This window comes from Carettochelys insculpta, chromosome 6 (genome assembly GCF_033958435.1).
Source record: "Carettochelys insculpta isolate YL-2023 chromosome 6, ASM3395843v1, whole genome shotgun sequence".
NCBI lineage: Eukaryota > Metazoa > Chordata > Testudines > Carettochelyidae > Carettochelys > Carettochelys insculpta.
Window position 1 is genome coordinate 64,661,742 of NC_134142.1, and position 24,031 is coordinate 64,685,772.

Consider the following 24,031-nt stretch of genomic DNA (forward strand, 5'->3'; position numbering starts at 1 on the left):
CTTAGCTGAAGTGTATGAAAGAGTGCGCTGGTAGGGATGGGTTACTAGCATAAAAAAATGGTGGGCCAGAATAAAATGGTGAGTGAAAGTTTAAAAAAAAAAAAGAAAGCTAGCTTACTATTGTTTGTTAGTTGAGTGCCTTTTTTGGGCAATGGAAAATGTGTTCTGATGTGTTCTGCACACAGTTCTCATCTGCCCCAAACATACAATAGTTGAGTTTTGAGCAAGTCTGTTTTTGTCTTACAGATAGTTCAGAGGTCACCCCTCCCGTCCTTTCAGTAATGGGAGAGGCCACCCCAGTCAGCATTGAACCGTAAGTATCAACAGTGTCCTAAAAAATCCACCTGTTAGGTTGATGACAAGCATTTTTCATTTTTGCGGTGCAAATGTTGGTGATCAAAATTAACACTGGTTGACTCTCTCTGGTGAGGAACTCTCTGGTCCAGCAACATCTGTGCTCCAGCAGGACCATGGATGTTGCTGGACCAGAGCACCCCAGAAGCTGGGAGTGGGGCTGGCCAGGAGTCTGGCAATATGGAGAGCCAGCAGCAGGGGCCAGCGGAGCAGAATAAGGAAGACAGGAAAGGGCCCACAGGGTCCCCCCCTTTTTTTGGTTTACCTTTTAGAACTTTTCAGACTTGCTCCTGTGAGGCCCTTTATGAAAAATAGGGCCATTGGTTTAATCACAGTTAATTAATGCAATTTATTCAAAACAATTAATCATGATAAAAATAATTGCAATCAATGGCACTGTTAAACAATAGAATACCAACTGAAATTTAGTAGGTCTTTGTGGATGTTTTTCTACATTTTCAATATTGATTTCAATTAAAATACAGAATACACAATGTACAGTGCTCACTTTGTACTGCAGGTTGGATCTCCCTGGTCCAGCACCCTCAGGACCTGACGAGTCCTGAAGGAGAGAGTTTGCTGGGCTGTGGAAGTCAATGCTGGCCTCTCTGTCGGTGTTCAGGCTCTCCAACGGAGGCTGCCTGCCTCCAGGCCGCCGTGCTCCCCTCTCACCCACATATGGGCTGCGCTGCTGACCCTAGTCGTAGTCCTAGAGCCAGGCACTACCTGCCCAAGCCTGGCCTTGGCTGCTCTCCTGGTCATGCCGCCAGCCTCTTCCAGTTGTGCCACTAGCCCCAGACCCTGCCCTGACTCCCTGGCCCCAGTCATACTCCCAGCCTCAGCCTCTGGCTGCACACATGGCCCTGGGTGCTTGCCTTAGCCTGGCCCCTGCTGCTGGCTCTCAGTACTGCCAGACTCCTGGCCAGCCCCACTCCCAGCTTCTGGGGCGCTCTGGTCCTGCTGGAGCACAGATGTTGCGGGACCAGAGAGTTCCTCACCAGAGAGGGTCAACCTGTGTTAATTTTGATTACCAACATTTGCACTGCAAAAATGAAAAATAAGAGAGAGAGAGAGAGAGAGTTTTTCAGTTTGCCTCATACAAGTATGGAAGAACAATCTCCTTACCATAAAAGTGTAACTTGCAAGTGTGTGGGTGGGAGGGGTTTGCACTCAAAACCAAAACAATATAAAACTTAAGTGCCTACAACTCGACTCATTCCTACTTCTTGTTTTGCTAATTGCTAAAACAGCCAAATTTGTTTACATTGACAGGGGATACTGCTGCCTGCTTCGTGTTTACAATGTCACCAGAAAGTGAGAACAGGTGTTCACATGTCACTTTTGTAGCTAGTGTTGCATATCTGGCAGTAAATACCTTTCTAAACATTTGTATGTTTGCTTCGGGGCCTCCCTTCCAGGGGACAAGCTTCCAAGCTGATGATGCTTTCTGAATAAATAATGCCTTAATTAAATGTAAGACCAGACTCCTAGGGGAAGAATTTATGTCTCTTGCTCTGCTTTCTCTGGATTCTACCATATATGTCATGTTACAGCAGTCTCAGATGATGACCCGCACAAAGTCATTTTAAGAACGTTTTTGGAGCAGATTTGACAAAACACAAAGTACCAAGGTGAGATTGCTAAAGTTAGCTATAGTATTCAACCAAAGTTTAAGGATCTGAAATGCCACCCCAAATCTGAGAGGGATAAGGTGTGGCATGTGCTTTCAGAAGTCTTGAAAGAGCAACACTGACATGTGTCAGGGTGGTCAAACACTGGAATAAATTGACTAGGGAGGTTGTGGAATCTCCATCTCTGGAGATATTTAAGAACAGGTTAGATAAATGTCTATCAGGGATGGTCTAGACAGTACTTGGTCCTGCCATGAGGGCAGGGGGCTGGACTCGATGACCTCTCAAGGTCCCTTCCAGTCCTAGCATTCTATGATTGTATGTGGAAACCGTAGAACCCAAACCTCCAGAAGAAGAAAATCAACCTTCTGCTGGTGGAATCTGATTCATATGATGAAAATGAAGATGTATCAGCCTGCAATGCTTTGGATTATTAACATTTATCATTATCAAGCAGAAACCATCATCAGCATAGACAAGGGGTAGGCAATAATTTTTGTTGAGGGCCACTCCAAGATTTTGGTAAGTGATTAAGGGCTGCACTTTCTTATGAAGCGGTGAGGGGTGCGGGTCTGGGAAGGAACTTATGTGCAGGAGAGATCTCAGGGTAGGAAACTAGGGTGCTAGAGAGGGTGTGTGGTGTCTGAGAGGGATTCTGGTGAAGGAGGGGATTGTGACTTGGAGCAGGATCTAGGAGAGGGAGTACAGGAGATTCTGGCTTGGGGGAAGAGATGTAAAGGAATGGGTGCAGAGTCTGAGAGGGAGTTGTGACCTGGGGTGGGAGGGTGCAAACGGTTTGGGTGGTGACCTGAGGTAAGCATTTGGTGTGCAGGGTCCAGGAGAGGGTGTTGGTGTATGTGAGGATGCTGGTCTGGGGAGGGGTGTAGGAGAGGGTGCATAATCTGGGTGGGATTTGGAGTGCAGGAGTGGGGGGCAGAGGCAGGCTGTGGCCATAAGGTGCTTACCTAAGCAGCTCCTGGCCAGCAGTACTCAGGTAGACTTCCCTGCCTGCTAGCAGCTGCAGCCCCAGACAGTGGAGCGTCTACTTCCCTATTTTCTGCAAGGGAGAGAAGGCTTCTTTAGATAGATAAACTAAAAGTTCCAAAGATTTGTAAATTTGACAATGTGAAAAGATAACTGATAAGAGAAGGCTGATGAAGTTTAACTGGCAGTTTGCTACCCGATGTTTCTGAACCACATATGAGTAGGGAACAAAAAACAGTTGGAGGGCATCTTCTTTTAGGACAGAGAATGGCAGACACAAAGAAATCCCAAGATGGGTGTTGGAAAGCTGTTCTATAACTTTGTTATGTTTTCATTTGCCTGAGGCAAAGCAGAGGTAGTGTACGGCAGGTTCAGGTCATTCAACGCAGCTAGCTGGTCCATGTGGCTGTACGCTATGGGGGGGCTTCACTCACTCCCCTCACCGCCAGCAAAATCTCTCAGCTCCCATTGGCTGGCGTCTGGCTAGAAGGAGCTGAGAGATTTTGCTAGGGACAGGGACAACTTTGTGAAATGGTCCCACTGCAGCATAAAGAGCCACAGAACAGCCAACTGCTTTGAGTGGCGGGCTGCGGGTTGGATGAAAAGGCTTGGTGGACCGTACCTTGTGCACCCTGGCATAGATTCATGTTCACTGGAGTTGTGGTTGAACCATGAAGGGAAATGGGAACCTTTAGCACATCTGGCATGTAAGTGTATTGCAGTATGAGCTGTAACTGTGTCATGTGAACATCTGTTCTCTTTTGCAGATGACATTATAAACAAAAAGCAGCAGCATTATGTCCAGCAAATTGTAAACAGAGTTGCTTGTCTAAACGATCGGCTGAACAAGAAGTAGGACTGAGTGGACTTGTAGGCTCTAAAGTTTAACTTTAATTGTTTTACTCTTGAACGCTGGGGGATTTGTACACCTATCTCTCAATTTATGAACTTCCGATTTAGGAATTTTTGCTACAATGAACCATGTAAATTTGTACCTATTTTTTCAATGTACAAACACTGTTTCTGCTACAATGAGGAACCAACCTTCGTCCAAGCTTCCACGGTACAGCCAGTGCTCCGTTGGCAGCTCCATTTTTGATTTATGAATTTCACCTGATGAACAGTTTTCATCAAACAAATTGCATTCATAAATTGAGGGATAGATGTATATAATTATTTGTAGGTGCAGTGCTTTTTTCAAGGTGAAATTTTAAAATACAATTTTGTGTTCTGTACAGTGCAAATATTTGTAATCAAAAAAATATAAAGCGAACACTGTACACTTTATATTCTATATTGTAATTGAAATCGATATAGTTGAAGATGCAGAAAACATCCTTTAAAATTTATATTATTTTATTATTAAACAGTGCAGTTATTCCCCATTAACGTTTAATTGCTTGACAGACGGCCCTAATTAAGTGTAGATTTTTTTTTTTAATTTAGGAAGAGTAATTATATTGTTCCGTGCACAAAATATAACTTTTTATGGTCCACTGAACAGTTGCCATAGTGGGAATCATTTTCCATCACTGCAGTTGAATTGCTGGGCTGAATTTGAATCACTGTAGTTAGCTAAAGGTAAAAGGATCACTATGTCAGTCCACCCTGCATAAATATTATTATGCATTTTGTATATTCTTTAAGAGTTAGGATATACAGCTTCTTCAAGAAAAAGCAGAGTGAAAATAGATAAATATAATTTTCAGAATGTTATCTGCTTCAGGAACAAAGGTTACTGGAGGATTTGCTCCAAATTCACAGGGCTTTCTTTTTCTCTTTTCTCCTAATGACTGAGCTAGCAAAATAAAGGAGAATCTTTAATCCTAAAATAAAATTGCCTTAAGCATTTTATGCCTACTTTATCTTGCTATTATCGTATGATTCTACAGCTAAAACTGGTGCTGAAAGTAGTTTTACTACTGCTGTAGATGAGATGGAATCTTTTTCGGCAACTTGGCAAACATGGGGCATGGTCTGCAGTTAAAAATTGTATCAGCATAACTTTCATAGCTATGCCGATAAAACTATCAGCGGAGACGTAGCTGTGGTGACAGATGTTGAAGTAGCTATTCAGACAACTGATCTTCCTATACTGCCAAAAAACCTACTTCTTCTGTTTGGTGTATGTTGCATCAACAGTAGGTCGTAGGTTCAATGGTATAAACATAACCCAAGTCATGCTTTTTTCAACCCTTTTGTTGTTTGTTTCTCAGCAATGCAATGGAACCTGGTGGTGTTGACTAGTATTGTCAACAAGAGACCAGTCTGTTCATCAGACTTTATATTATGGAGGTTTTGGATTGCAGTAAGAGTTACCATTTTGCTTAAGCTCTTACTGCCAAAAAATGTGTGTGTTTTTTTTCTTTTAAGTGAAACGAACACTGAACAGGTTAAAGACTAAAAGTAATGGTTCTATTCTTTGCCAACTTGTGAAATGTTTGGCATCCTGTGGAACTGTGATTTGAGCCCCCTGGTTCATTTAGGTCCATATTTGCAAATCATAAGTTGAACCTCTAAAATATATGATTCTCTGGTTTGGCAACGTCCCTGGTCTGGCATGACCACAGATGTTGCTAGACCAGAGAGCCATGGAGCCCTGCGAATTTGGGGGGCTGTAAAACAGGGGACATGACAGTGTCCATCCATGGCTCTCAGGCCTTGCCGCGGGCCACCGCTTCCCTAGCCCTGGCTGTGGGCTATGGCTCTCTGGTCCCAGCACAATCTGCTGTTTTTTGGTCCCAACTGTAGTCTCCCACTCTCTGGCTCTGGCAGAGCTAGAGATCATTAGGCTGTGGAGCAGCAGACAGCAGTATGGTTGGGGTGCAATGGCCCGGGATGGGGCCAGGGAACAGGGACCAGGGCCGGGGAGCAAGGGCCAGAGCCAGGAAGTGGGTGGTGCCCAAGAGGGGAGCCAGGGAGGAGGACTGGAGGTCACTAGGGGATTGACCCCCTCTGGCCTGGCAAAATCCCACTGAGGTGCCAAGGTGCCAGACCAGGGAGGTAGAACCTGTAGTGACTTTTTCCAGCACTATTACCCAGTGAGGATGATCTTGATTTTGTTTTTCTGCTGGGCCTTCAACCCCCTTTTTTCTTAATTTGTTTTTGGTCTGGTCCCCTTCAATACTCTCAGATTATGTAAGTATGTCAAAATTGCAGTTTGACATGTTCATGGTTTCATATAAGGTCGCTTGTCAGACTTAACATTTGTCATCAGTGCCTTCATGAATTTCCTTTCCAGTGCTAATTCCACTTACCTGCCTTCCCCCTCCTCCTGCCCTGCATGGGTTGATAGAGCAGGAAATAGGGGCAGTTCCCTTTCAAGGAGTTGGGATCACCTGATGAGAGCAGGAGGCAAGGAGCTATCTTAATTGCTCTTCAGCCCCCATTCTGCAAACAAAACCCCACATACTTAACTTTTCTTTTTCTTTACTAGGCACGATTTCCAACCATGAGTAGTTCCCCTGATGTTAAACCAGTATGTGCATAAGTGTTTTACAGGCTCAGGGCGCTGGGCATTATCAATAACTGTTGCAAGTAGTTATGTAATTGGTCTACAGACTAACCGAATATTATTCACCCCACCTCTTAACCAAATTCTTTTGCAGTGTAGTAGCTTTTCTTGGAAACAGATTTGTATATGCCTGTACAGGGACATTCAGCCTCTCTGCAGATGGCAGATCTGTGTATGCCTGATAATGTGATTCTAATTTTAAATCTAATTTGAAAGTGATTTTTTTTAAATAGAGGAAACGATGACCGGAGATATAAGTTTTTCCATACAAAAGGCTTTTTTAGCATGACCTATTCATTTTTATTCTTGGTTCTGCTAGCACTTGACCATAGTTCATACTTACTCTATATTTCATTTTGAATTGCCTCTCTGTTGTTGAGTTACTCATTCTATTTCAAGCCATCTGTTAATGCTGCTTGGTAAGTCAACTGATGGCAGAAGTATGGCGCAGAAAAGAGGGTAACCAAAAGACATGCTCATATTTGGACTTATGAAGTAATACAGTGTACAGCTGTGCTCAGAGGGGCTGGCTGTGATTTTTCTTCTCTATTTTAGTGGTCTCCTTCTTTCCTCCTGTAATCAAATCTGTCTGATTTCCAGTCTGGATAGCACTGCTCCTGCCTCTGTACATTGGGCAGATAAGCAAACCAAGGGAAAACAGCTAGAACCTAATACACTGCTTGAAAGTTCTTGATGGCGTTAGAGATGGGTGCTTTCTATATAATCAGTCCTCAGATAAGAGACTGATTGAAGTTCAGTGGTTTTAAGGGACCCACTCGTTTAATAAAACAACATTAGAAATCAGTAATAGGGCACTGAGCCTTTTTCCTCTAGGTCACCATTTTGTGTCTGCTGCAAGTAGTAATAGCTGAATGTTGTTCTTGCCTTATGGTTGTCGTGTGGCCTGTGTATGGCACTCTTTGAGAACCATGTGTTTTTAATAGGTGTCTTTCGATATTATGAGGTGGTCATTGTCATTATTTGTTCTTTTCCCAGGCGAATCAATGTGGGATCCCGGTTTCAAGCAGAAATCCCTGTGCTCCGAGACAGATCTTTGGCATCAGCTGACAAACATAAGGCAGACCTGGTGTGGCAGCCATGGGCAGACTTGGAAACCAACAGAACTACCCAAGAGAATGGTAAGAGTTTGGAGAAGTTGGTAAATGGGCACAAAACAAAAGCAACACATTTTGGTAGGTAGTTTTGTCCTCTACCTTAGGCTCCATTTAAATAGCTTCATAGTACTGATCACATGTCAAGCTGCACTGATTTTTGTTGAAAATATCTTGTGAAAAATTATAAAGAACAAGATTCATAGCCTCGAAAGGGCAGAAGGGACAAATTAGATCATTGGCTGAGTGAAGCAAGGTTATTACATTTACCTCTGCTTTTGCAGTGTTGTAGCTGTGTCGGTCTCGGGATACGAGAGGGAAAGTTAGATGGGCTAACATCTTTAATTGAATCAACTTCTGTTGGTGAGAGGTATGCCATTTCCAGACAGAGCTCGTTAGGCCTTGGGAAGGAAGCAGAATGTCTTGAGGCTTGTCTACACTTAAAATGCTACAGTGACACAATTGCACTGCTGTAGTGCCTCAGTGAAGGTGCTGCCTGTGGTGACAGTATGGGTTCTCCCACACATGACTAGTCTTCCTGGACTGGGAGAGCACAGCGTAAAGGGGCTGACACATGACTCTCCCAAGAGTCATCTCTGCCTAGTGACTGTGCTGCAGTGTGCTCCTCACCCCACATTATCTGTGGGAGAAGGGGGTCTCTGTCCCTCACTTCCTGTGCCCTCTTCTCACATCCCATGGCATGTTGGCCACTCTCCTTGACAGCTGGGCAGGGAGTGAGATGGAGTTGCTTCTGCCTGAGAGATCTTGACTGGGAGGCAGTGGTCACCCTCCTCCTCCCTGGGCTCCACAGCTGGGTCAGAGGCCAAGTGAGCTGGAGTCCCCACTTCTCTGCCCACCTGGTACACTTAGCTCCTGTCACCAGGAGCCACATCCTGGTGGGGGATGAAAGAGTTCTGTCTACACCCAGAGCTTAATCTTGTTTAACTGTGTAAGAGGGTTGTGGAGTTTTTGTGCCCAGGAGCAACTTAGTTATACTTACCCAGTTTGCTAGTGTAGACCAGGCCTTGGGAGCTAATGACAAGTTTGGACAGATTGTTAAAGGGAAAAGGTGTAACATGGGAGATGGTCACTTGAAATGAAGTGGGCAGTTGGGAGTTTGTACATGGTAAAGCATAAAGGGTTTGAACTGAGCAATTAAGGCCGTGTCTACACGAGCCCCAGACTTCGAAATGGCCATGCAAATGGCCATTTCGAAGTTTACTAATGAAGCGCTGAAATGCATATTTAGTGCTTCATTAGTATGCGGGCGGCCACGGCACTTCGAAATTGACGCGCCTCGCCTCTGCGCGTCTCGTCCCCACGGGGCTCATTTTCGAAAGGATCCCGCCTACTTCAAAGTCCCCTTATTCCCATCAGGTGATGGGAATAAGGGGACTTCGAAGTAGGCGGGATCCTTTCGAAAAGGAGCCCCGTCTGGACGAGCCGCGCGGCCGTGAGCCGCGTCAATTTCGAAGCGCCGTGGCCGCCCGCATGCTAATGAAGCGCTAAATATGCATTTCAGCACTTCATTAGTAAACTTCAAAATGGCCATTTGCGTGGCCATTTCGAAGTTTGGGGCTTGTGTAGACGTAGCCTAAGAGTAGCAAACTGTGTGGTTGTTACAAATTGTAGTGAACCATACAACCAGTGGCCTGTTAACTCTGCTCAATGCCAAAAGCCAGGGACTTTTGAATATAAGTTTCCACGTTCGCCTTTTCCAGGAGTTCTCCTCAAGGGGAACCTGCACAAGTTTAATATGAAGTGATTGCTTTGGGGAAAAGGGCTGGCCCACCCAGGTGTGTTTGTCGTCTATCATTTGTGTGTGTGAGCACATTTGAGAGCACAGTGATTATGTAGTTTCATTTGTTGGGACATTTGATAGACTGCATGAGATATACTACATGTTATGATAAGCATGTGTAAGACCCAAGAATCGTGAAAGGAGTGTCACAGTCATATTGATCATCATAACCATGGAGATATCTCTGCAGGTTTTGCACTGTGGTTCTGACACTGCTGTACCTTCCACCAACAGAAGTTAGTACAATAAATTGTATTACTTTACTCACCTTGTCTCTTTCAATTCTACAGCATTTGTCTGTGACATAACATTGGTTCTTCGAGTGTCCCCGTGGGTGCTCCACAATAGGTGTCGGGCTCGACCGGCGCCGCAGATCGGAATTCTTCCAGCAGTTTCTCCTGGATTGCGCATGCGCCGGCGCACGCCGCTCCCTTGCGCATCCCCAGCCACGTGCGCGATCCGGTCCCTGCCAGTTCCTTCTCAACCACCATCGGCTGCAGACGGAATCCGCTCAGGCTACGGCCAGAGTCAGATTAGACAGTGTTTCTACGTGTAAATTGTTTCGTTTTTTTTCAAAAAAAAAAAAAAGAGAGAGAGGACAAAGAATATGGAAAAAAAAAAAAAAAGGCGGGGGGGAGAGAGAGGAGCGGAGAAGAGTGGACGTGAAGGCCAGTAGGCCGCACTCTGCCCTGCAGGCTGGGGTCCGTGATTCGGGTAAACAGGCACGGATAAGGTGCTAAGTACCCTATTAACAGTAAAAGACTCACCGAGATGGCTTCTTCAGGCTTTAAAAAGTGTGAGTCCTGCCGTGAAGCTATGCTGGCCTCCGATGGGCATAGTGAATGCATCCGATGCCTGGGGGAATCACACGTTACCCAGAAGTGTTCCCACTGTGCTAAGCTCACAGCCAGGGCAAGGAAAGACAGAGATATGCGTCTTAAAATGCTCGTTTGATAAGGCCCTCCAGCCAGACGTGCCGGAGAGGCAATCAGAAGGGCCCTCTGGGTTCCACAAAAGGAAGGCAGCTTCTCTGACCCCCTCGGTGAAAAAACGGAGGAAGCTCTCCCCAGCTCGATCCCTGCCGGCGGTCTCAGCGAGCGGGATGGGCAGAGCACACAGCCACCAGCTGCATACTCAGGCAAGTGGCAGTGCACGTGGCACAGGCTGAGCCTCTGATTACAAAACAGCCGGCACACGCAGTGCCTAGAGCGGCGGCCAGGCCAGCGCAGGAACCGGCGGCACTGCCACAGGTGGCACCGACCCCCCGTGGCACCAACAGTGCAGGGCCAGCAGGCACGGAGCCTGCAGGCACCGGAGGATGTTATCTGCGCGGCACTGCAGCTGAGCGGGCAGAGCGCGGTGCCGACAGCGGGGCCGAGATCCCCGGCGCGGAAGGGGGCGGTGCCAGCCCTGCAGGGGAGGGGAAAGGCAAGAGCAAAAACCCGGCACCGCAGCCCTTCTCCGGACAGGGCTGCGCTGCTGCTAACAACAAGCTCTCCCCCTGTGCTACACACGCCGCCCGGAAGGCCTGGGTCTCCACCGGCCTATCCAGAACCTCCTTCTCCGTTCCTCCAACCAATGTCACCATGGCTTGGGCCACCTTTACCCTTTCTGGGATTGGATCTGCTGGAGTACTATCACAAACCAGTGTCACCGCTATCTGTGTCATCACGGAGGTCTCGCTCTCCCAGACATCGGGGGTACACACCCCGAGAGTGGTTCAGGTCTCCGTCCCCGGACCCGTGCCCGTGCTGCCATGGTTGTTCCTATCATGCTGGACACAGATACCCCAGGCCTACGCCCAGGGGCAGGTCCCCCCCGGCCAGCCAATACCCCTGTGGACACTCCCGGGTGGAGATGGAAACTCAGTTATCTCAAGGGGAGTTAATTTTAGAACTCCGAGACTTTCCTTCGCAATCCTCCAGCGAGCAGGTATACCATCGGCTGCAGGAACCTGAGAGCTCGAGGGAGGTTTACCCTAGTGGTTCCTCCTCATCCTCCCCAGATGAGGCCATGGCCCCCGGGGATGTCGCTCCGCTGGGTGACCTTAAACAGTTTCAGGAGCTGTTTAAAAGGGTGGCTTTCATGCAAGGCATTCAAACGGCAGAAGTGCAGGAGAAACATCACAAACTCCTGAAAAATTTGAGACCCCCGGCTTCATCCAAAATTGCTATCCCACTGGACGAAGCCATTATGGAGTCAGCCACTATCATATGGCAAACTCCGGCCTCTGTTCCGCCTATGAACAAAAGAGCGGATAAGAAGTACTTCGTCCCGGCAAAGGGCATGGAGTTCCTCTTCAGTCACCCACAACCGAACTCACTGGTGGTCGAATCGTCGCAGCAGAGGTCAAAGACTTCTCAGTACAAATCGGGGGGATCACACAAAGATGCCAAGAAGCTAGAGCTGTTCGGCAGGAAGGTATATTTCTCTTCCACCCTGCTATTGAGAATGGCAAATTATGCGGCACGCCTAGCGAACCATAACTTTGATAATTACTCCAGGCTTACTTCTCGCATGGATTCACTTCTGGAAGATAAGAAGCCGGTGTTAAAGGCAATTGTGCAAGAGGGCTACGCAGCTTCGAGGACGGGAGTCCAGATCGCCCTGGATGTGGCAGATACGGTGGCACGCTCAACGGCTACAGCAGTGGTCATGCGTAGAGAATCCTGGCTCCAGACATCGGGCATCCTGAGGGATCTACAGGCGAAGATCGTGGATCTTCCCTTTGACATGCAAAAGTTGTTTGCAGACTCAACCGACTCGGTCCTCCACTCCAGTAAGGACTCGAGAGCTACACTTAGAACCCTGGGTATTTATACCCCTCCATATAGGAAGAAAAAATATTACCCTCAGCAAAGACGCTACCCGTACCAGCCACAGCGTGCGCAGTATCAACGGGGCTACGACCAAGGGCGACATCAACAGCAGCAGCAGTACAGAACTCCCAGGCGACGTTCCCAACAAAGCCGTACGCCCTTGGGACAGGCCCAAAGGCAACAAGTTTGACGGGCATGTCGAGGGCTGCACTATCACTACCATTGCGCAATGCCACTCTCATCTCATGTTCCGTCATCGCCTCAGACCATTTCACTCCCAATGGCAAAAGACCACCGCAGACAAATGGGTGCTGGAGATTATAGCCACAGGTTACGTGATCCCCTTCCAGTCGCTCCCACCGACGAAGCCTCCCTCCAGGCCCCACCTCTGGGACGCTGCCCGCGAGGCGAGGCTCAAGCAGGAGGTGGACCACCTTATGTTCATAGGGGCGGTGGAAAGAGTGCCAGAACAATTCCAGGGGAAAGGGTTTTATTCACGCTACTTCCTCACAGAGAAGAAAACAGGAGGCTGGAGGCCCATCTTAGATCTTTGGGGCCTCAACCGCTACTTGCGCAAGCAGCGGTTTTGGATGATTACAGTCGCCTCCATACTCACGGCACTGGACGATGGAGATTGGTTTGCAGCCCTCGACTTACAAGATGCTTACTTTCATATAACGATCCACCAGGCACACAGGCACTTCCTCCGCTTCATGGTCGGCAAGGAAGACTTCCAGTACAGGGTTCTTCCGTTCGGCCTTTCCTCGGCCCCCAGAGTCTTTACCAAAACCTTGGCAGTGGTGTCAGCCTACCTGCACAGACAGGGGGTATTCATATTTCCATACCTGGACGACTGCCTACTGAAAGGGGCCTCGAAGGCAGAGGTCCTACGCATGATACGCGTCACAGCAGACACGTTTTCTTCGCTGGGCCTAGTTGTCAACCTCGCGAAGTCAAAGACCGACCCCACACAGGACATAAAGTTCATAGGGGCACGCATAAACTCTATCACAGCAAGAGTATACCTGCCCGACGCCCGCTTTCGCGCCATCATTTCGCTGGTGCAAGTCATTGCATACAGCCCCACGGTGCTGGTCTGAACGTGCTTACAGCTGCTGGGCCATATGGTGTTAGCAACATTTGTGGTACAGAATGCCAGATTGCACATGCGAAGCCTGCAGCATTGGCTGGCGAGCGTCTACAAACTGGCATCCCACACTGTTCACAGGGTAGTGTCGCCCACGACAGAGGTGCGCATATCCCTGGCGTGGTGGGTAAACCTCAAGAACTTGCTAGCAGGGGTGCCCTTTCACCAACCACAAACTTCTATTTTTCTTACTACCGACGCCTCCCACATAGGATGGGGAGCGCACATCGGCGACAAGGTGACGCAAGGGCTATGGTCCCCTGCAGAACAGTCACTGCACATAAACATACTGGAGCTCAGAGCAGTGTTCAACGCCTGCAAGCATTTCCGAGACCACATATGTGGCAAAGTAGTCGGGATCAATACAGACAATACCTCCACTATGTTTTACATGAATCGGCAAGGAGGAGCCCGATCCCGTGCCCTCTGTGCGGAAGCAGTCCGACTGTGGAACTGGTGCATTGCCAACAACATTATGTTGAAAGCCTCATACTTGCCGGGTGCTCACAATGTGAAAGCAGATCAGCTGAGCAGGCGCTTCGCACTCAGGCACAAATGGCAGATCCGCGCCGATTTGCTACGACCGATCTTTCATACATGGGGGTTTCCCCAGATCGATCTGTTTGCCACACAGCACAACAAGAAGTGTCTCCAGTACTGCTCCAGTGCAGGAGTGGGGCGGGGGTCTCTGGGGGACACATTCATGATTCCATGGAAGGGCCCCCTACTTTACGCGTTCCCCCCCACAGCGCTTATCCACAAGGTCTTGCAGAAAGCCAGAAGGGAGAGAGCTCGCATGATACTAGTAGTCCCAACGTGGGATCGGCAGCAATGGTTTGCCTTGCTTCTGCGCATATCGGACCGCCCACCGCTCCCCCTACCGGTGGCGCCGGACCTACTCACGCAGGCCCAGGGGTCCATAGTGCACCTGAACCCTCAGAGCCTGCGCCTACAAGCATGGCTAATCCATGGCTCAGCTCCTTAGAAAGTACATGCATGGAGGGAGTACAAGTAGTCCTGGAAAGCAGCCGAAGGACCTTCACCAGGAAGACTTATAAGCAGAAATGGACTCGATTCACAGCCTGCTGTTCCGCCAAGCAGTTAGCTCCCCTTGACATTCCTATACTAGTAATACTTGAATACTTATTGGATCTCAAGAGGGGCGGACTTTCCTTATCCTCGCTAAAAGTCTACCTCACCGCTATATCAGCCTTTCCGCATACAGAGGAGGGGCCCACGGTATTTGCCCATCCTATTGTTACCAGGTTCTTGAAGGGGTTGGTAAACCTGTACCCCCCTCGGAAACCGCTTCCACCATCGTGGAACCTGGAACTGGTGCTCAGCACGCTCATGGGTCCACCTTTTGAACCATTAGCCACAGTTCCCCTACATCTCCTTACGATAAAAACAACCTTCCTCCTTGCAATTACATCAGCTCGGAGGGTGAGTGAGCTTGCAGCAGTTATGGCAACGCTGCCCTGCACAGTATTCTCAAAGGAGGCGGTAACCTTACGGCTGCACCCAGCCTTTGTTCCAAAAGTTTCTTCAGAATTCCATCTTAACGAACCAATAGTTTTACCCTTGTTTTACTCGAAGCCTCACAGCTCCAGCAAGGAGGCACGCCTGCATCTCCTGGATGTGAGAAGGGCGTTGGCCTTCTACATAGACAGAACTAAGTCCTTCTGGAAAACGGACCGGCTTCTAGTCTCTCTCGCTCCCAGGTCAAAAGGAGAAGGTCTCTCTTCACAGAGAATCTCAAAGCACATTGTGTCCTGTATAAAAATGTGCTACGAGCTTCGAAAGACTCCTTTGCTGGCCCCGCCCAGGGCTTACTCCACCAGGGCGGTGGCGGTGTTAACAGCCTTCTTTAAGGGCATTGCGTTGAAGGACATCTGTAGAGCGGCGACCTGGTCATCCTATGACACCTTTGCCAAGCATTATGCCCTACATCGGGTATTCCAAGAGGATACCCGCCTCTCAACAGCAGTCCTTTCGGGGGCAAGCTGCACATAAACCGATTTACCCACCTCCTTCCTTGGGTTACTGCTGGGTAGTCACCTATTGTGGAGCACCCATGGGGACACTTGATGAAGAAAGAGAAGTTACTCACTGTAGTAACAATGGTTCTTCGAGATGTGTCCCCGTGGGTGCTCCACCACCCGCCCATCCTTCCCGCTTCGGATCTCTGTCTAGTGTCTCTCAGGAGCATCCGAGGCGGTTGGTCGAGGAACTGGCGGGGACCGGATCGCGCAAGTGGCCGGGGACGCGCAAGGGAGCGACGCATGCCAGCGCACGCGCGATCCAGGAGAAACTGCTGGAAGAATTCCGATCTGCGGCGCCAGGCGAGCCCGACACCGATTGTGGAGCACCCACGGGGATACATCTCGAAGAACCGTCGTTACTACGGTGAGTAACTTCTCTTTTGCCCTGTTGGATCAATGCCTCCCTTTCAGGGGATGTTCTGGGCATCAGTAGGCAGAATGCAATAGATTTGGGTGAAAAGTGGAAAAGATGAAAGAGGGAACTGGGAGATACTCAGCTGCTTCCATCCGCTTACAATTGTTGGACAATCAAAGGCCAGAGTTGATATGCACCATTAACACCTTCCCCACTAACAGTAGCCCCCAGAAAACAAAAAAAGCAGCGCTGTTAGCACTTCAGAGACTAACAAAATAATTAGGTGGTGAGCTTTCATGGGACAGACCCACTTGTTCAGATCTCACTCTGCCTTTCTTCCCAATCCAGTTGAAAAATGTTGACACTTTAATGACTAGTTTCCTGGACTGAGAGAAGAGGAATAAGATGGTGGGGATGGGCCTTACACAGACTATCTGACATGGTAGGGAGTCTTGAGGACAATGGTGTCCAGGGAGCAGAGACATGGGGGACACATGCAGCCCTGGCATGGGGCAAGTTTCCCATCTCCCAGGGGAATGCTGTAACTACTAGATTGTAGAGAGACTTTATTTCTGTTGCCGAATGACTATTCGGTGTCATTCACAATGGCAATTGATGGTCATTCATGATAGTGGAGAGTGAGAATGACAACCAGGTGGTTAGGGTAACTCACCCAAGAGATGGGAGACCCAGCCTCGAGTCCCTGCTCCAATTACAGTTTATGAAAAGCAGAACACAAAGGGAAAGCAACCCACCAGAGTATCACAGCCTTGTAGCTAGAGTGCTCTCTTGCAATGTGGGAGACCCAAATTCAGATCCCATTTCTGCATTAGGCCGTGGAAGGGAGGGAATTGCATCTAGGGACAGATGTATAACTAAAACTGAGATTGACTAGTGCACAGGGGTGTGAAAATGTACACCCCGGAGCAGGGCCATTCCTAGGAAGGTTGGGCTCAGGGCAGCCCTCTTGCTGCATGCCTCTGACCCATCCTGCCCCCATTGTAGCCTTTGCACCAAGCCCTCTCCCCCAAGTGATGGGGGGATTACTGGGCAGGGGCCTGGCTCAGGGTGGCAGCAGGAGTCAGGCCCTCACCCCCACACACACCATGGCGGCCGGAGCCAGAGCCACCCAGCAGCCTCCTCCCCTACCGTCGGTCACCCATCTGCCAGCCTGCTGTGCTTTGCTTCACACTGGCAGCGGTGGAGTGCAGTGGACTGGGAGATGAACAACAGGGTGGAGCAGAGCAGGCTGCTGGGTTGCTCTAGCTCCTGCCATTATGGCAAGTGTGGGGGTCCTGACCCCTGCTCCTGTCCTACACCAGGCTTCCCAGGTAATTCCCTGGGCCGCCCCAAGCCCCACAGGTCCCAGCCATTGGACAGCTGAGGCAGCTGCCTTGGGGTGGCCCAAATGTGTGGGGTCTGCCCCGAACTGTCCTGTGGACAGGATATCTCTGCCCCTGAGTAATCTAGTTAAGTCAGGGTGAGTCCCAGTGCAGCTCTTGGTAGTTTGATGAAAGAATTCTTCTGTCCATCTAGCTACTGTCTCTTGAAGACTTCTTCTATCTCTGTAGTGAGTGTGTATGCTCTAATGGTGCCACCCTAGTGCTTGTAGTGTAGCCTCAGGGCCCCACGTCCCCGGTGAGTGCCGAAGTGGGCTTGAGTTATATGAGAGGCAGTGGTACCATCACCTTTCCCCTCCATCCCCCTCCCCCCACCCATTTTGTGACTGCAGCCCTCATTTCCTTTCCTTCCCTTTCCTCTTGTTAAAATGCCTGAAAGTAGAAACAAATTTTTTCAGGTCAGCATGTGTGACTTTAACTTTTTAATTTTTTTCATGTGCAGAAATGTTTGGAAAAATGCCTTTTTTTTGGCACAACTGAGCCTATATTAGAGGTTTTGTTATGGCATCTGGGGAATGTGATTTTTTTTCTCCCCACTCCCCACGCCTCTGACCAACACAACTACACCAACAAAACTTTGTAGGGTAGAGCTGTCCTGAATCTTGGGTTTGTTCACTTTCTGCAGCAGTAGCTCTGGACCAACCTATTCTGGCAAAACAGGAAGATGATATTTATATGGTCATTCAGATTGGTATTTTCTCACCTGGCTCCTTTTTATTCTTAAATGCTAACCTAGAGGAAATATTTTCCACTACCCTCCCAGCCTCAAGAATAAGAAGGTCATGGAGGTTCAATCAATCTTGGCTTCCTTACTGAGAGGGAGTTTAAGTTCTGTGATCATTCATCCTTCTGTTCTTTTCTGGTTTCTCTAGTTTTGACTGGAAGGGGTCAATTAGGGTAAAATATGGCAATCCTAGAGTAGCCCACAATACACATGGGCACTAGCTCCTTGCATACTCTAGGGAGGCCCTTGCCAACCAAACTCATTGAATATGGTTTAAAAAAAGATAGCAACTACTTTTGCATTTCTTAATGTGATATTTTGCTTCTTTCACCTCATCCCTTTGTTTGGTTTGATGTGCTTTGCTGATACCAGTGGAAAATCTGCTAACTGCTGCCTGCTCAAGTATTTTTCCTGGGGCTGGTACCAATCAGGAGCTGGCACTACATGTCTTGCACGAAACAAAGGGAAACATTCTGGTGAGTCCTCTTTGGTCTTTTGTCTCTATTTTGGGATACTGGGAGGAGCTCTTAATGCTCACAGCAGACTGATGGCACCAGCAAGAAACTTATTTGAGGGAAAGAAACAGACAAAACACTACGCAGGTCTGCTAGTATACCTGAATTGTAATGCTCCTCACCTCTGGCTATTACTATTTCTGTGGTGGCCCCAGCCCAGCTCTGAGTAATGCACATCTTTGTTGACCTGCAGCCTGTTTGCTGTTCAGTTTTGGGCCTATCCTGAGCAGACTGCTAAAAAGGTCAAACAGTACCAGGCAATATGCAGTTTCCGCTTTTATTGTACACTTTAGCTTGCAGGGATCATGTGGCTGAGATTGCAAAACTAAATTTCTAAAAGTCACATCTCATGGGAGGGAGCATTGCCTACTGGCTTTCGAGCGTGGGATTGGAAGTTAGGACCCTGGGTTCAATTCTTTTCTCTGTCACTGACCCTATGCAAATCATTTAACTTCTCCATGCCTGTCTTCAGAATGGGTTTACGTAGCTATCGTGTAGCTGTTTTTAATCATTAGTGCTTGTAAAACATTCTGATTTCCTTGGAAGATGCTGTAAAATAGCAAAATGTGCCTATTTATGAAAGACTAGTTCACTAATCTTCTCTGCCGCCTATTTCTAGTTTCAACACCAAAACAGTAGCTATAGTTAAAGTGCAAGTAAAGAATGAGTCCAGTTGAGTGGTTTTATAGTTTCTGAGATGAATTTCTTTTGTTGAAGTGACACCTCCTCTTTTATTCTGTAATATTGTTTACTCGAGTGAGTTGAGATTTCTAAACCTTTTTCACTGTTGCCCTGGGTCTGTAAAAGTCTCATCCTTAGGGCAGGGTCCTTTGGTGGGTGGCAGAGCACGTACTACAAGGGATCATTGCTGCCCAAAGTAATACTTTTTTGGCAGTCTTCCCTCTAATTCCCCCCCCCCCCGAATGGAATGAATTTTGTTATGTGCACCAGTGCAGTGGTGATGTGCACCACAGAGGTTCATATTGGTGCACATAACAAAATTCATGTGGGGGTCGGGTTGTGAGTGTGAGAGGGGGCTCAGGCCAAGGGCAGGAGTTGGGGTGTAGGAGGGCTCTGCAGTGGGGTTGCAGTTGAGGGGGCTCAGGGCTGGGATAGAAGGTTGGGATGCAGGGGCTCTAGGTTCTGGAGTGGGGCAGGACATGGGGGAGCTCAGGGCTGGAAGAGAGTGGGGTGCAGGGGGTGAGGCTGAGAGCTCGAGCTGACTGAGGGGTTTGGGCTGAAGAAGTGTGTTCTGAGGCTACTGGGAGGAGAGAGAACTCCTCCTAGCAGCACTAGGAGAGAGACATCTCTTCCAGCCCTGGCAGCACTGAGCCTGCACGATAGGCATCTCTCTTGGCCCTGGCTGGTTCCAGACAGTGCTGAGTTGGAGCTGCATAGGCCTCAGCAGCAGGGTCCAGTGCTTGGCTTCTTGGGCTGCAGTTGCAGTTCAGACTGGGGGAGAAGTACAGGGTTCAGGCCATCCCTCATCTAGTCTGTGTAGGCAGGGCCTGGGCTGGGGGTGGGGCAGCCCTTCTCTTCACCTTGGACAGATGCCTGGAGCACTGGCACAGTGCTAACTAGGCGACGGCCCAGCCGTGTAGCTTATGGGAAAATTAGTTCGCTGGGGCCTCTCCTCTGTGGGAGTAATAATTCTGTCCCACAACACACCTGGGAGCTAGAATGGGTGAGTACTGTTGTATCCCAATTTACAGATGGCAAAGTGGAGGCATGGAGAGATGAGGTCACTTGCCCAAGGTACCAGAGAGTTGAGAACAGAATGCTGGTGCCTGGACTCCCACTGTGCTGCTCCAAATGCTAGAGCACTAGTTGAGACAGAGCTTTTAATACTAGTCACTGCCCAGTAGAGAATGGCACCAAGGACCTTGCCTGATGTTCTTTGTGGTAATACCTGGAGAAATCAGTGTCCCACAGAAGGCTAATTCTGTTGTTGTGCTGTCTCTTAGGCTACCTTGACCAAACTGCTGCTGAAGAAGCCAATGCGAGCTCAAAGCCACCCACTGGCAGACTATCACTACACAGGTATGAAGTATCGGAGGGGTAGCCATGTTGGTCTGGATCTGTAACAGCAACGAAGGGTCTTGTGGCACCTTATAGACTAACAGAAAAGTTTTGAGCATGAGCTTTCGTGAGCACAGACTCACTTCATCAGATGCCGGTCTTGGAAGTCTGCAGGGCCAGGTATAAATAAGCCAGAGCAAGGGTAGGGATAACAAGGTTAGCTCAGTCAGCAAGGGTGAGGCTTACTACCAGCAGTTGATCTGGAGGTGTGAACACCAAGGGAGGGGAAGCTGCTTCTGTATTTAGCCAGCCATTCGCAGTCTTTGTTTAAGCCAGAGCTGAGGGTGTCGAATTTGCAGATGAATTGTAGCTCAGAAATTTCTCTTTGGAGTCTGGTCCTGAAATTTCTTTGCTGTAGGATAGCTACTTTTAAGTCTGCTACTGTGTGGCCTGGGAGATTGAAGTGCTCTCCTACGGGTTTTTGTATATTGCCATTTCTGATATCTGATTTGTGTGCGTTTATTCTTTTATGTAGAGACTGTCTAGTTTGTCCGATGTATATAGCAGAGAGGCATTCAGCATACACAGCTATGCTGAAAGGAAGGCAACAGATAAACTCAGCACTGCTGCCTCTGCCTCCTGGATAGCTGGCAGCCCTAGCAGATGGGGATTTTTTTCCCCACCATCTTTTGCCACCTCTTTGAACGCAGGTGCTAGCAGTTGTTGCTGATGTTTTAATACATATGGGCTGTGTCTACGCATGCCCCAAACTTCGAAATGGCCATGCAAATGGCCATTTCGAAGTTTACTAATGAAGCGCTGAAATGCATATTCAGCGCTTCATTAGCATGCGGACGGCAGCTGCGCTTCGAAATTGACGCTCCTTGCCGCCGCGCGGCGCGTCCAGATGGGGCTCCTTTTCGAAAGGACGCCGCCTACTTCAAAGTCCCCTTATTCCCATTAGCTGCCGCCCGCATGCTAATGAAGCGCTGAATATGCATTTTAGCGCTTCATTAGTAAACTTCGAAATGGCCATTTGCATGGCCATTTCGAAGTTTGGGGCACGTGTAGACACAGCCATGTAGTGTCATAAGTTTTGGGGATTTTTTGGTTTTCCTCCAGGAATTTTTACAGGCGTCAAAAGACATGATGAGTGCAGTGGTTAGCTGCAGGGAATCATGCCTGCAGCTGTCATGGAGCTTAGGATTGGTTAGTGTGCTGTGCCACAAGTCCATTAGTCACTGAGCCACTTCTTTGTGTAATTGTGAAGGGACTAAATGTCATCACAGAGAGCGATCGCAGAAGGGAAGCTTATGGGTCATAGGAGGACTGTCTGCATTTCAGAGCTGCAACTTTTGTGGTGTGAATTCATAGCAGGGAGTTGAGAGTTAGAGTGGGAGGATTTCCAGTCACTAGTAGCCTATGCTGCTTACACTAGGGTGTTAGAGGGTGCAGAAACTAGCAGGTTATTCAGTGTCATTTTTTCCTGTAAGGAAGCAAAGCTGCAATGTCAGATGCAGCTGTGACTGTCTCTGCCCTCACTCAATATATAACCAGTTTCCAAGAGAGTATCGTTTGTGACTGAGGATGGCCCTAGGCCACCCAGGGAGACCACAGTCTGTGAGGATAGAGAGAAGCTCCTTTTTCGGTGCCCAAAAATTACATGTCTGTTCACATTACAACAATGCTTTGAAGCTGAGTTCATTCCACTATGGATGTATAGATAAAGAAGGGGGAAAGGCAAAGAGAGATTCTGGAAAATGTATTTTCTTGTGGGAGGGATAACAACTAAGACAAGTTTAGATGTGTAATAAACCACATATAGTTTGGACAGATTTTATAAAAAAAAAAAACCAAAAAACAAAAACCTGAAGAAAATTATAACTAGAAGAATTAAAAGCTTGAAATGAAGGGTTTCAGTTGAAACTTTTATCTCTAGGGTCGGACAGGTGGAAAGTTGAAGAGAAGAAACTTTTCAATAAAGGCATCGCAATCTACAAGAAAGACTTTTTCCTGGTCCAGAAACTTGTAAGTTACTTTGCCAGTTACATAATGCGCTGGGGGAGGCTTGACATGAACTAATGCAATTGGTGCTGTCAGTGACACCATCAGCACAAAATACACTGCATTCCCTCTTGGGTGCTGTGTGTTTGTTTGTATTTTTTATTCTTCTTTCCCATACTCCCCAAAATTTTTTTGAGTGATTAAACATATAAACAATTAAAAACCTGTTGCTGCTTATTGATTCCACCCCCTCTGCACCCCCATTCACCAGTCCAGTCTCCCTTATTTAGCCCAGGGCGCAGGTTGCGTACACAAAACGTATTTTACAAAGTGATGGTAGCGATGCAGAAACACTGAAGTAACCCAGTTACAAAACTGAATGGGAAAAGCCCCTTATATGGGGAAATGGCCTCTGGATGGATTTGTAAATGATGAAACATTTTAGTAGTTCCAGTTTTACGTTTAAAAAAAAAAATTAACAACCAGGCAAATGTCCTTTCAGTAATTGACTTCTATCCATTTTAACCAGCCATGTTTTCAATAGAGAGAAGGCTACAGAGAAAAAGGTCAGGAGCAGTTTTCAAAAGTCTCATGAAAAAATAACAAATCTGCAGCACGTTGTGTTCACTTGTGAAAGCCTAGGCATTAACAAAAGCTGGGACGCTGTCTCCAAACTCACAGATAGGAAATGTGCAATTATTCCTGGGTCTGCTGATCTTCATCTGTTCCCAGATGGGTGCAGAACTGGAAAACTCTGCAAGCCTTCCTCCCTATCTGTTAGATTTCCCTTCTGGTTGTTCCTTAGCCGAAATGCTGCCAGATACTACATTCCTCCCAGGAGGCAGTAAGCCTGCTCCAAGACCTGACAACTCAGTTGCCAAGTTGCAGATCCATTTAGGGAATGCACATCTCTTTTGTATGTCTGCACTGCAGCTGTTCATGACCCTCCCAGTCTGGGTAGACAGACTCTCACTGCCAGGGCTTGAACTAGTGAGCTCCAGATAGCAGTATGGGGAGATTGCAGCTGAGGCTGGTGCTCAGGAGCTTTCACATCTTAAGAGAGCTCATGAGCATGAGAGCCCAAGCTCCAGCCTGAGCCACATCATCCACACTGCTATTTTTTAGCTCACTCAACAGAGCATGTGTATCCACCCAGGCTGAGATTCACCCCTACCTGCTATGTAGGCAGACCCTCGGGTTTGTCTGTGCACGAACACCTACAGCTGCACTGCTATGGCACTTCAGTGAAGACACTACTTCTGTTGACTGGAGGGATTCTCCTGTCTGCGTAGGGACTCCACCTCCCTGTGAGGCACATACTACACTTGATCTTAGCCAAAACGCCGTAGATAGGTCAATAAGAGAATTATCTGAAATGTAGTTCCATATATACCAGGAGTTAGGTCAGTTTAACAACATCACTCAGGTGTAGATTTTTCAACCCCTTGGCCATGTCTACACTAGCCCCAAACGTCAAAAAGGCCACGCAAATGGCCATTTCAAAGTTTACTAATGAAGCGCTGAAATGCATATTCAGCGCTTCATTAGCACGCGGGCGGCCACGGCACTTCGAAATTGACGCGCCTTGCCACTGCGCGGCTCGTCCCGAC

At 48.1% G+C, this 24,031-nt stretch overlaps 1 protein-coding gene across 5 annotated transcripts in view; it reads left to right on the forward strand.

Annotated features, from left to right (window-relative positions):
- Positions 1-24,031, forward strand: part of MIDEAS (mitotic deacetylase associated SANT domain protein) — a 93,119-nt gene that overhangs the window by 59,042 nt on the left and 10,046 nt on the right. For all 5 annotated transcript variants that reach the window (XM_074997098.1, XM_074997094.1, XM_074997099.1 and 2 more), the window contains 5 exons: positions 247-313; positions 7,480-7,622; positions 18,256-18,359; positions 20,363-20,438; positions 22,357-22,445. In XM_074997098.1, the coding sequence (XP_074853199.1) occupies positions 247-313; positions 7,480-7,622; positions 18,256-18,359; positions 20,363-20,438; positions 22,357-22,445 (479 nt within the window). The remainder of the gene's footprint in view (positions 1-246; positions 314-7,479; positions 7,623-18,255; positions 18,360-20,362; positions 20,439-22,356; positions 22,446-24,031) is intronic.